The sequence below is a fragment of the Balaenoptera acutorostrata genome, chromosome X (assembly GCF_949987535.1).
Source record: "Balaenoptera acutorostrata chromosome X, mBalAcu1.1, whole genome shotgun sequence".
Lineage (NCBI taxonomy): Eukaryota > Metazoa > Chordata > Mammalia > Artiodactyla > Balaenopteridae > Balaenoptera > Balaenoptera acutorostrata.
This window is the reverse complement of record NC_080085.1, coordinates 89879278-89891878: the sequence shown is the minus strand read 5'-3', so window position 1 is coordinate 89891878 and position 12601 is coordinate 89879278. Positions and strand designations below refer to the sequence as shown.

At 40.1% G+C, this 12601-nt stretch overlaps 1 protein-coding gene across 4 annotated transcripts; it reads left to right on the top strand.

Annotated features, from left to right (window-relative positions):
- The first annotated feature begins 5336 nt into the window (after positions 1-5336).
- On the top strand, positions 5337-7696 carry BEX5 (brain expressed X-linked 5). Of its 4 annotated transcripts, none has more exons than XM_007184625.3 (3): positions 5337-5473; positions 6602-6668; positions 7101-7696. In XM_007184625.3, the coding sequence occupies exon 3, from the start codon at positions 7130-7132 to the stop codon at positions 7466-7468; it is 339 nt and encodes a 112-aa protein (XP_007184687.2). In that variant the 5' UTR covers positions 5337-5473; positions 6602-6668; positions 7101-7129; the 3' UTR covers positions 7469-7696. The 4 variants fall into 4 exon arrangements, with proteins under 4 accessions (XP_007184687.2, XP_007184686.2, XP_028022908.2 ...); XM_007184624.3 differs by lacking the exon at positions 5337-5473 and adding an exon at positions 5522-5749; XM_028167107.2 differs by lacking the exon at positions 5337-5473 and adding an exon at positions 5969-6074.
- The last annotated feature ends 4905 nt before the right edge of the window (positions 7697-12601 follow it).

Genomic DNA, 12601 nt, shown 5'->3' with positions numbered 1-12601 from the left:
AATCTCCTTTATTTCTACTACAGAAGGGAGATTTATTTTAAACCATTCTTATTAATATTATCAAGAAAAACTGAGTTTTAATAGCATTTGGGTACAAAGCTTTCTTTAACAAAATCTTACTAAGCTTAACAAAGGGATGTTTTACATTAGCCAATAGAATTTTTTAAACAATAATTTTCCCACTAATCTTTGCTGTATGACTCATGCTGTATTACAATGTTTCAAAATTTTTTAAAGCTTTTGAAGTAACAAAAGAACAAATAATCTTTTATGACCATGAAATTTTTACAACTTTTAGCATTAGAAAAAAAATTGTAATCATTAAAAAAAAACCTAGTTGAGCAGTGAACAATAGTTTCTTGTGCTGAGTAAATGGGGAAATATGTAGTGACTTTAAAACTATTTTTCTTCAAACTTTCATCTTGCTGTTAAGCATAGTTCTGTACCTTTCTTAAAGGAGAAGCTCACATTTATATAATTCTTCCCTGATTTAATAACATTTTCCTTTATATAAGTATATCATAGAAAACGATTTCCAATAATATACACCAAAGTGGATGGTTTTATTTTTGAAAAACAATTCAATCATTAAAATTAAACAATTTAAAAATAACAGAGACTGAAATAAAAGTAGAAGAAATGGGGCTTCCCTGGTGGCGCAGTGGTTGAGAATCTGCCTGCCAATTCAGGGGACATGGGTTCGAGCCCTGGTCTGGGAAGATCCCACATGCCACGGAGAGGCTAGGCACATGAGCCACAATTGCCGAGCCTGCGCGTCTGGAGCTTGTGCTCCGCAACAAGAGAGGCCGCGATAATGAGAGGCCCGCGCACTGCGATGAAGAGCGGCCCCCACTTGCCGCAACTGGAGAGGGCCCTCGCACAGAAACGAAGACCCAACACAGCCATAAATAAATAAATAAACCCAAAGTTAAAAAAAAAAAAGTAGAAGAAACGGAAATTACAGATCAATGAGGGACGTGTGTGTGTGTTTGTGTGTGTCTTAACCAATTTCAGGGTTTACCAAAATAGATTGTTTGCTTGTACAGAAATCTTAGGGAAATGTATTCAGTTTGAAACTTTTCCCTTCAACCTAAAAATCTGTTTTTAAGTGTTACTCTATTTAGAAGCTATGTAACATCCTAAATATTAAAGAACAATTTTAAGTAATATTTCATCCTTGCTTGAGCTAAGAAAGTATTCCTATACATAAATACATACAAAATAAAACTTCTGAAAGACTATATAGCAAACACATGCACTTTCTACATTATTCATATCTGTATTACTCTGCTTTTAAAAACCCAACCATTAAGGATAATAAAGATATTTAAAAATAGAAGTTGAACTACACTAAGAATTAAAGAAAATAAATCAGCAAATTAATGGGATAATTTTTAAAACCCATCAAAGTGTTTCCCAGACTTGCCTGATCTTATAAATTACCTGGGGTACTTCTGAAAATACACTCTCATGTCCCATCCGAGACCTACTAAATCAGAACCTCCAGAGGAAGAACCTGTGTATCTAGGTGTTATTTCCATATCTAGGATGACATCCCAAAAGGGGCAGATTTGGAAAATCCTGGCAGATGAGGCTTAACAACAACAACAACCCTAAAAACTAAAAACAAATAAATGCAACAAAAACAAAATTTTGCTGTTCAAATGAAGAAGTACAAAGGAGCCATACACAAGGATGTTCACTGAAACTATGGCTATATTAGAAAAAAATAGGGAAAAAATTTAAATATGCATCAACAGGAAAACAAAAAATGAATTAAAATACAATTATACAACGGAATACTATACTGCTGTAAAAATAAAGTACCTACATCTATATATATATCAACATAGATGAATCTCAAAAACATGATTTCTAAGAAAAAGTAGGTTGTGTAAGAAAAGTAGGTTGCGTGTTTGTGTATGTATGCATATATATGTGTGTATGTATATATACACACACATTTAAAGTACATAAAATAACTATGTATGTGTTTATATATATCCACATGTATGTATTTATTATATATATTTTCAAACTATATATATTATAAAAGTATGGATGTATGCTATATTCTCTCATTCTAGTTTTATATGATTCCAATATTTCATAAATTAGTATGATTGGTTACAACCTGTGTTGGTGAGAGTGTGAACAATCTTTTTGGAGGGCAATCTGCATATACACATTTATTGAAACAGTATTGATTACTGTAAATATATGGAAATAATACCCATATGAGTCAATTGGGGATTGGTTAAATAAATTATGATAATTTGAACAGTTTTGAGACATTAAAAACAGGGAGAGTAGTAAAATTGTTACTAACCTGAAAATATATTTAAGCAAATAAATAAGCAAGTAGCAGACCAGCTTATGGTACATTATTCCATTAAAATAGATGCATGAATAAATTATGTATAATACTGAGTAGAGAACATTTAGTAAGATTATACACTAAAATATTTATCTTTATACAAGTTTATGTGTGTGTATATATATATATATATCTTATATAAGAAATCTCCAAAGACCAAAACAAAGGTCATCTTTAAGAAAATTTTATGTGGAATGAACTGAAGTAAATATTTTTAAATGACCATTCGATCTTCAGCTGACTCAAATGGTTCAGAAAATAATATGTCCTTCTACATGAAGAGAGAATGATAACGCAAATGTAGCAAAATGTTAAAACTGGGGAATACAGTGAAGGACACGTGGGGGTTCTTTGTGCTATTTTCAAAACCATTCTGTAATTTTGAGGCTATTTCATAATGGTAACAATGGGAGCTTTTAGGTTTGTTTCATTTTGCTTTTTTTCCTATGACATGGATTCCCAACCCTACCTAATATTAAGAATTGTGTAAAAAACCTAAATGCAAGTTCTCAGGCCTGGCCCCAATCTACTGAACTAGAATCTTCAGAGAATAGTCTGGGAATCTTAATCTCAGGTGTCTGCTGTGATCTGGCAGGTTTAGAAAACATTACCTGATGACTATGACAACACTTTTTTAAAGAATAAATGAAATAAGACAAAATGAAACAAAATATAAAATAAAACAAAAATTTAAAAATATAATAAACCAGTGTTGGTGAACACATAAGCAAACAGGAATGCTCATACATTATAGGTGCCAAATTGGGACAATATTTTTCAAGGCCAATTTCTATGCCAGTTAAAAGCATCCATAGTCATGTACAGCAATGACCATTCTAGGAATTTAATACCTTCATATTATTATCAAAAAATTACGTACAAAGAAGTTCAATCAACATTGTGTCTCACAATGAAAACTACAGACAGCCCAATATCCATAAACATGGGAATGGATGTGTGTGTATTATCTTTATTTTGAAGGTAAATATTTGGGCTGATTTAGAGTAAAATGTGAATAGTATAATTCTTGAGGCAGGGATAAAAACGATATTGTCCTTCCACTTTATCTTATTTCTAAATTTTACTGAGGGCTTTTTCTGGCTCAGCCCAGGCTTAGGACAACCTAGATGTGCCAGAGATTTTAACATCCACCAATAAAGGACCCAGTTTCCCATCTTTTATTGGGATAATTCTGAGGAGCATTGTACATGGTTCCTTAGACTTAGAGGGTCCCCAGCAGGATTGGACCAATTGTCTTTTGGCTATGTCTGTCTCTGGTGCTATATTTTTAAAAAAGCAATTTCATCCTAAAATTATATACAAAATAACATTTCTTATATACTATTTCAATGATTTATGTCTTTTTATCTAAATATTTAGTGTCTGTATTTAAGTGTATAACAGGAATAACACACTTCGTTTTTTTCCCAATAGTTAACCAATTATCCCAGCACCATTTCTTCAGTAAGCTAACCTTTCCCCACTGATTCAAAATATTTCAATCAGATTACTAATATTTCTCCATATTTGGGTTTGAAAATTGGCTTTCTCTTCTGCTTCATTTGTCCTATATTTATTCTGGTATAATATTGTTTTAATATTGTAGCTTCACAATACTTTTTACCTGTCAGCATAACTTTCCCAAATTACTGTTCTGAATTGTTGGAAGACCTCAGTGTTGCTCTATTTTAGAAGCTATGCTAGAGTCTTTTTGTAAAGTGAAGTTGTACTAATATAATTTAAATATAATTTAGAGGAGATGATAAATTTGTCACAGGTTCTCAAAATCTGAAAATCCACCATGAAGACTCCATTAGACTCACTGCCTCATCTCATAAAAGGACTGCACAGAGGCCCTTCATAAGGGAAACCAGCAGCATAGGTTTATATTTCAAAGTCCTTAAAAGGGGGTGAGGGTGCAGTCTGGAGGGTCTATATTTATAGGATGATTCAACAGCAGAAACATGTTGCCAAGTTTTTGCAACTTGAATCGGTTTTCAACTGAAAATAATTGTATTGTCTAATTATAACAACCCAAAAATGAATGCATGCTGATGGGGAACAGAACAAAAACAATCACCCACCCCTTCAAAAAGTAAATAAACAGAAAGGGAAATAATTAGAGTGAAAGTGTTTTTAAAAATGTTACCTCTGGGGGCTTCCCTGGTGGCACAGTGGTTGAGAATCTGCCTGCTAATGCAGGGGACACGGGTTCGAGCCCTGGTCTGGGAAGATCCCACATGCCGCAGAGGAACTAGGCCCGTGAGCCACAACTACTGAGCCTGCGCGTCTGGAGCCTGTGCTCCACAGCAAGAGATGCCGCGATAGTGAAGAGGCCCGCGCACCGCGATGAAGAGTGGCCCCCGCTTGCCGCAACTAAAGCCCTGGCACAGAAACGAAGACTCAACATAGCCAAAAATAAATATAAAAATAAATAAATAAATAAAATATTAAATATCCTGTGTCAGTAAGTTTACCATTAAAAAAAAAGAAATGTTACCTCCTACCTATTTTCCAGACTCCCTAGCCTTGCACCCCCCTCCCCCGTCCCGGTTCCAGCCTGGGACAAAACCAACAAGACTGATAGGGTCAATTCTAGGCTTTAGTTGCTGGTGAGTGGAAGGGAAAGAAGTGGGCATTTAATATTATAGAAGAGGAAGACGCAATTCTTTAAAAGCTCCAGCAGAAATCAGGACAAAGGCAAATACAAACGACAAAATATTATGACCCGTTTGGTGTCGAGGATGCTAAATAGGAAAATAAATAAATAGATAAACAAACAAACAAATAAATAGATAAATAAGTAACGGATGGGCAGTACCCAGTGGTATTGGTGGGGGGAAGGTGGGAATGAGGAGAAAGGTGGCCCCGCCCACAACCCTCTGCAGCACCGCAGGTACGAACCATAATTGGGGATCTGAGCTCACAGTGACGTAGCCCTTACGAGACCTAGAGCCCGCCCATGGATTAGTCTCTCCTCCCAGTTGCAGTCCTTAGTCGCTTGTGGCTGTTCGCCGGCTCGCTATTGCCTTGAAGACGGGCGAACCTGTACCCAGGAAGGAGGAAGTCGTAGAAGCTGACCCAGATTCTTGGCAGGTTGGAGGGCGCTGACTGGGGAGGAGAGCGGGGGCCTCAGGGCAAAGACCAGAGCGGGTCCAGGACTGGATTCTCTCTATCCCTTCCCCGATGTCCACACGTTTGGTGCAAGAAATGGAGGGCTTGGTGGGAGGAGATCAAGAGGGGCCAAGGGTTAAGAATGGGTACCAGTTGGTATCTCCTAGGAGGTGGGCGATCGGGCGACGCCTGGACGGGAAGGACCAGAAAAGGAGACGGCGAGGAAACGGCCTGATTCCTGCAGGGCGACGGGAGGGGGTGCGCAACGGGTGACCCTGGGTTGGGGATGGCGGACTCTGCATCGGGTCTAGGCCACCGTTCCCGGTATTTCTTCTCCACCCTCCTTCCATTTTGGAGCCGGAAATGGTGGGCTGCGGGAACTCCGGGGAGGGGTAGGGGGCGGGGACCGGGGCGGCTGCTGCAGAGGATAGGGACAGGGATTAGGTCTGGGAAGCACGTCCCTTCTGTGGAGGAGGCAATCGATCGGGCGGGCTACCGACTTCGGGATATAGGCGGGGAACGAGAAACAGTTTCTGGTCCCTGCAGGTCGGTGTAAGCGTGGGCGCTGCCTGCGGACCCTGGGGTAAGCCTGACAAAGCGCTGACGCCGCAGCGGGGACAGGTTTGCAATGCCCACGTTACCTCTTCGCCCTTCATCCATCTTGATGCATAAAATGGTGGGCAGTGGCCCGAGGGTGAGCTCCAGAAAGTCCACGGGGTCCCAAAAGGTCCTGGCAGATACCCAGATTGAAATTCTTTATAAGTGAACCACGTAGCCACCCAGCAAGCTCTTCGGACTCCCCCGCCCCGCAAGTTGTCCATTTGCGTTCAAGAAATGGTAATTAGATGACGGGAAGGACGAGACAGTGGAGATAAGGGGCCTAAAGAAGAGGTGAAACTGGTTTGGAAATAATCAGCTTTGATTTCTTCTGGAAGGCAGGGTAGCGCGTCACAGGGCGGGAAAAGAAGCTGTGAGACAGGATGGAGGAGAAAGAGAAGGCAGCAACATATTTCTAGCAGAGTCCTAAACCAACAACGGAGCTGGTGTCCCCCGATACTGGTCCTTTAATCGAGTTATCAGTCCTGGCCATTGTCGAATTTCTGTCTGCAGGTCTTTAGGTCCGTTGGTGCAGCAGATTTCAAGGCTACGAGAGGAAGACTGCTTCTGATTCCTGCAGGTATGGGAGGTGCCTGGGACCCTTTGGTGTAGGGCTATCAGGGATCAGAACAGAATTTGGGGGACTCCCAGCCCTCCCTGCCCCCTTTAGTGCAGGAGAAACCTGGCCGAGTCTTTAGAAACTGTGGGCCTGTGGCTGGTGAGGGAAGAAGGGAGTAAAGGGGCAAGCTCTGGGGTGCCCCTGGAGGGCATATCAAGATCCCTGGAGGCTAAGACCTGGTTTTTCAGCGACGGTCCAGCACACTACCTGTCCTACGTTTTTGTGCCAGGAGTGGCCCTGGGAATGATTTTCAGGGAAAATCGTGGGCTTTGGGGCAGGGCTAGATCTGGGGCACCCCTTAGAGGGCACACAAAGTCTCTCAGGTGGGAAAACCTTTGCTCACAGAGCTCTGAATCCTGTTGTTACAAAACATTCAATCCTTTTATCTACTAGGAAGAAGAAACAGGAAAAAAAATCTCAAGATGGAAAATGTCCCCAAGGAAAGCAAAGGAGAGGAGCAGGTTCCAGTGCAGAATGAAGAGGCCCACCCTTTGGGAGGTGGTGAAGGCCAAGAACCTGGAGGAAACATTAGAGGGGAATGGGCTCCACCTGCCCAGGATTTTAGAGAGGATATGCCCAATAGGCTTGTCAATAACATTGACATCATAGATGGAGATGCAGATGATATGGAAAGGTTCATGGAGGAGATGAGAGAGCTAAGGAGGAAAATTAGGGAGCTTCAGTTGAGGTACAGTCTGCGCATTCTTATTGGAGATCCTCCTCACCACGACCATCATGATGAATTTTGCCTTATGCCTTGAATGCTGAGGTTAATAATTGTAAACCCCCCTGCTTCCCAAACTTGCATTTTCTTGATGTACCCTTTACTGTGAACCTTTCGTGTTCTGTCATTTTTTTGATTAGAGATTTAATTTTCACTTTTGACTTAGTCTGTAAGTTTTTCTGTCAGCAGGGGAGATTTTATCAACTTGCATGGAAAGATGTCTATTACATATTGTAAAGCTAATAAAGCAGTTTAGAAAGCAGTCTGTAGATATACTATCTCATTTAAAAGCATGCATATTATTTATATATATATATATATACACATCAGAATGCGTCTTTTTCTTATTTTCTTTATTTTTTATCTGTTTTTTCCTCATTTTTCCAAAATGAATACACATGTGTCAGAAAAAAATGTAAGATGCAAATAACTTACCAATCAGCTTATAAAGGGAATGGAGACAATAAATACTTGAGGCACAATTTAAAGACATAAACCTTATATTACCTCTGGATCTCTTATTTAGAAGCACAAACCTGGCAATTATTACAGATATGTTTCTTTAAAATCAGCCTATTCGTCTATAAAATGAAGATAGTACATGCTGTATAGAGCTACTGTGGGAATCAAAGGAGGTAATGACCGAACTCTGTGGCTGGCTCAGTCGACACATGCAAGGCCCAGCCCTCTAGGTGTCCTTCATATTTAGGTAAGGACCAAAGGAGTAGGCCTACCAGCAAGTCCAATTGACTGCCAGGTAGGAGACACCTTTCTACACCTATGCTGCTGTGTCTCCTTTCCCTGGATAATGCCATGACTGCTAGGCACTCCTTCCCCTTCTGCTAGGTTTTCCTCCCTCCACTGGTCCCCACCACTGCTGATGTGCTGGAGTCTTAAAGGTGACAAAGACCCACTGATTTTTTTGCAGCCCTCAGTGGTCTGAATCCCCGGTTTGTCCATTCAGAAATGTGGAGAATGCCCCTTCCTGCTTTAGAGTTATACTTAATTCGGGTGGGTACTTCCCCAGTGCTGCTTAGGGATCCAAACAGCCCTTTGAGGTTTTTCTCAGACTTTTGTCCTCACCCCCCTTCCCCAAGATAAATCTGAGTGACACTCATGATAGTGTGCTCAGAATTCAACTATCTCTTCTATCCTCCCATGAATATGGCCCAGTCTTCTTGGCAGTCCATTTTCTGCATAGACACTGCTACAGGTTTCACTCTTTGCATACACAGGTGTTGTGGGGGTGGCTTTATGTCCCCAAGACTGTTCTGGTCCACACCACCCTCACCGCAGGAGTCCCTGGTAGTCTCTACTCACACCAACCTACATGGATCCAGAGCAGTTTCCCTCTTCCTTTACTTTGATTTTTGCTCTGCTCAATAAACCTGTAATCACAGATCAGTGGGAAACAGGCTGAGACTGGGGGTCCGGGAGATGGACCCTTGTTTTAGGACATGTTCCACCACCCAGTCATCACTGCTCCCTAACTAGACTGCCCTTCTTACGGTAAATATATTGTCTCATTTGTCCTGGTACCCTCAGTGCCTAGCACAAGGTCTGGTAAGTTGTACGGCACTGCAGGTAATTATAACTGAGTTGAAAGTCCTGCAAGCTGGGCCCAGGTTTGCCTCTGATCATTTGTGAGCAAGTGACTTCTTTTCTCTGCAGACTGTAGCTTGCAATTGAAAAAGGAACACAACGGAGAAAGCATTATACATCAGTTTCAACGCATGGACGTTGTAATTTTAATATATGTCAGTGTTTATCAACGTGTGTTATAAAGACCAGCTGCATCAGAATCACCTGTGAACTGGTTAAAAATTCAGGAAACTAGGTTTTACTCCACACCCACTGCATCCTACAAGTTCATCAGACATCTCTGGACTTAAAGTGGAGGCCCCAACTTTAGTTCAAGTTTGGACACTCCCCTCCTCATTACACACACACACACACACACACACACACACACACACACACACACACACACACACCAGACTTTATTTTACCACTAGGCCATCCCCTTTTTAAAGAGACAACTGTTTTATTTTTATGCTGTTATCTTTAGTGCATAGGTTGTAACCTTGGCTGCAGGCTTGAATTACCTCAGATTTTAAAGTGGAGCTCAGGACCCAATTCCAACCTATTGAATCAGACTCATTAGAAGTGAGATCAAAGGATCATTACACTGTAAAAGCAGCCACAATGATTCTGATGTACATGTAGAGTTCAGAACAACTGGGTATAATTTGTCACTAAAATATCTTTGGTTTATTTTCTCTGCACTATCCTTGATTGACTGTGTGAGCCTAAGGAAGTAATTTCATTTATCTAGAATGTTTTTCTTGTGAAAGACACATCACAGAGGAGGAATTACACCCCAAAATCAACACATGAGATCCTTTTAAGATAGTAATGTCAGTGCTCCTCGAAGTTTGCTAGCCTATCAAATGCTTCAGAATCACATGTGGAGCTTGTTTAAAATACAGAATCCTAGCCCCACACCCAAGAACCACACTTTGATAATGGTGCCCAGGTAACTGCATTGTTAACAGGCTCCCAGGCAATTCTGATGCACACTGGAGTTTGAGAATTACCCATGCACATATTTTTATCCCAAGTATATTGAGGACAAACCAATAAAATAACTAAAAGAAAATATAGATATATGTTAATCTGAATCCAAGGAAAAGATCAGAGAAGAGAAGGCCTGCCTATCTGAACATTAGAAAAAGAAGAAAAGATGAAACTATAAGGGGAACAATTGGTATATACTATGTAAAAATATTAAATATTCTGTAAAGCAAGACTATAAATAAAAGTTCAAGGGGAGGGTCTGTATGTCTTAATAAGATGAACTGAACACGTAATGCCTTTCACTCTCTTTACAATATGGGGAAAATATAAACAATAAAATTAATAAAAATTACATTCCTTTTGCACATTTAAAACCTTGCTTGAGGGACTTCCCTGCTGGCACAGTGGTTAAGAATCCACCTGCCAATGCAGGGGACATGGGTTCGAGCCCTGGTCCGGGAAGATCCCACATGCCACGGAGCAACTAAGCCCATGCACCACAACTACTGAGCCTGTGCTCTAGAGCCCGTGAGCCACAACTACTGAGCCTGCATGCCACAACTACTGAAGCCCACGTGCCTAGAGCCCATGCTCTGCAACAAGAGAAGGCACCGCAATGAGGAGCCTGTGCACTGCAACAAAGAGTAGCCCCCCGCTCACCATAACTAGAGAAAGCCCACGTGCAGCAACGAAAACTCAATGCAGCCAAAAATAAAATTAATTAATTAATAATTTAAAAAAAAACTTGCTTGTAAGAGTCTGTCCTAGCCATTTTGGGTTTATCCATTAACAAAGGGGAGTTTATCTGCTTGTCTCAGGGAAAAGGTGGTAAGGTGAAAATAGGGATAAATACTCATTTGCCACTGAGCCTGCCACTCACCATTGGTATTGGTTTCCTGTGGCTGCTGTTTAAAAAAAACACACAACAGAAATTTATCCTCTCACAGTTCTGGAGACTGGGAGTCAGAAATCAATGTCTGGGCAGGGCCAGGCTCCCACTGGAAGCTCTATTGGAGAATCCGTTCATTGCAATGTAACCCCTATCAAAGCTACAATAATCAAAATAGTGTGGTACTGGCATAAAGACAGACATATAGGCCAATGAAATAGAATAAACATCCAGAAAAAAGCTCGCACAGATATGGTCAGATGATTTTCAACAGGGTGCCAAGACCATAAAATGGGAAAAGGACAGTTTTTTCAACAAATGGTGTTGGGAAAACTGGATATCCACCTGCAAAAGAATGAGGTTGGACCCTTACATTACACCATATACAAAAATTATTTCAAAATGGATCAGAAACCTAATGTAGGAGGTGAAACTGTAAAACTCTTAGAAGGAAACATAGGGGGAAATCTTCATGAATTCTCCCTTTGGAAAAAGAATGTCTATTTTATGCCTATTTCACCACTGAATTTGGAAACATGTAATTTCTTAATTTCACAGGCTCACAACTGGAGAGGAGTTTTGCCTAGGAATGAATTATACCTCAAGTCTCATCCAGACATGATTTAAATGATATTTAGATGAGACCGAACTTGGAGTTGATGCTAGAATGGGTTAATGCTTGGGGCCTGTTGGGATTGGATGAAGTTGTTTGTTTTTTTTTTAATGTGAGAAGGACATGAATATTGGGGAGACAGAGGGTTAAATGTTAGGTACTGAACTGTGTCCCATAAATTCATAAGTTAAAGCTCTAACCTCCAGTGTAGCTATATTTGGAGATGGGGTCTTTAAGGAGGTAAGTAAGGTTAAATGAGGATATAGGGTGGGGCCACAATCAAATATGCCTAGTATGCTTGTAAGAAGAGGAGGAGAAAAAGGCCAAATGAGGGTATAATGAGATCTGGAGAAAGCAAACCCGCTGACAACTTGATCTTGGAGTTCCAACCGCCAGAACTGTGAGAAATTAAATTTCTGTTGTTAAAGTCACCTAATCTGTGTATTTTGTTATGGAAGACCTAGAAGAAGACCAATACAAGTTATAACACAGATTGATGGCTGCCAGGGACTGGGGGGAGAGGGTAAAGGAGGGAAACTGCTTAGTGAATAAGGAGTTTTACTTTGGGGTGATGGAAATGCTTTGGAACTAAACAGAGATGGTGGTTGCACAACACTGTGAATGTACTAAATACCACTTTATTGTTCTCTTTAAAACGGTCCAATTTTCTAGATTTTTTATTGTGGAAAAATATACATAATATAAAAATTACCTTTTAACCATTTATAAGTGTACAATTCAAGGGCATTAAAGTACATTCACACTTTTGTGGAAGCATCACCACTATTCATTTACAGAAATTTTTCATCATTCCAAACTGAAACTCTGTACCCATTAAACAATAACTTTCCATTATTCCCTTCCCCACAGCTCCTGGTAACCACTATTCTACTTTCTGTCTATATGAATATGACTATTCTAGGGAATTTACATAAGTGGAATCATACAGTATTTGTCTTTTTGTGTCTGGCTTATTTAACTTAGCATAATGTTTTCCAGCTTCACCCGTATTATAGCATGTAGCAGAATTTCATTCCTTTTTAAGGCTGAATCATGTTCTATTGAATGTATATACCACATATTATTTATCC

What these genes read in the sequence shown, in the direction of transcription:
- BEX5 (XM_007184624.3), top strand. Translation starts at nt 5,564, where the DNA reads ATGTCCACACGTTTGGTGCAAGAAATGGAGGGCTTGGTGGGAGGAGAT. An exon ending in CTGCAGGGCGACGGGAGGGG is followed by an intron (nt 5,750 to 6,601) that starts GTGCGCAACGGG and finishes TTCTGTCTGCAG; the next exon opens with GTCTTTAGGTCCGTTGGTGC. An exon ending in ACTGCTTCTGATTCCTGCAG is followed by an intron (nt 6,669 to 7,100) that starts GTATGGGAGGTG and finishes TTTATCTACTAG; the next exon opens with GAAGAAGAAACAGGAAAAAA.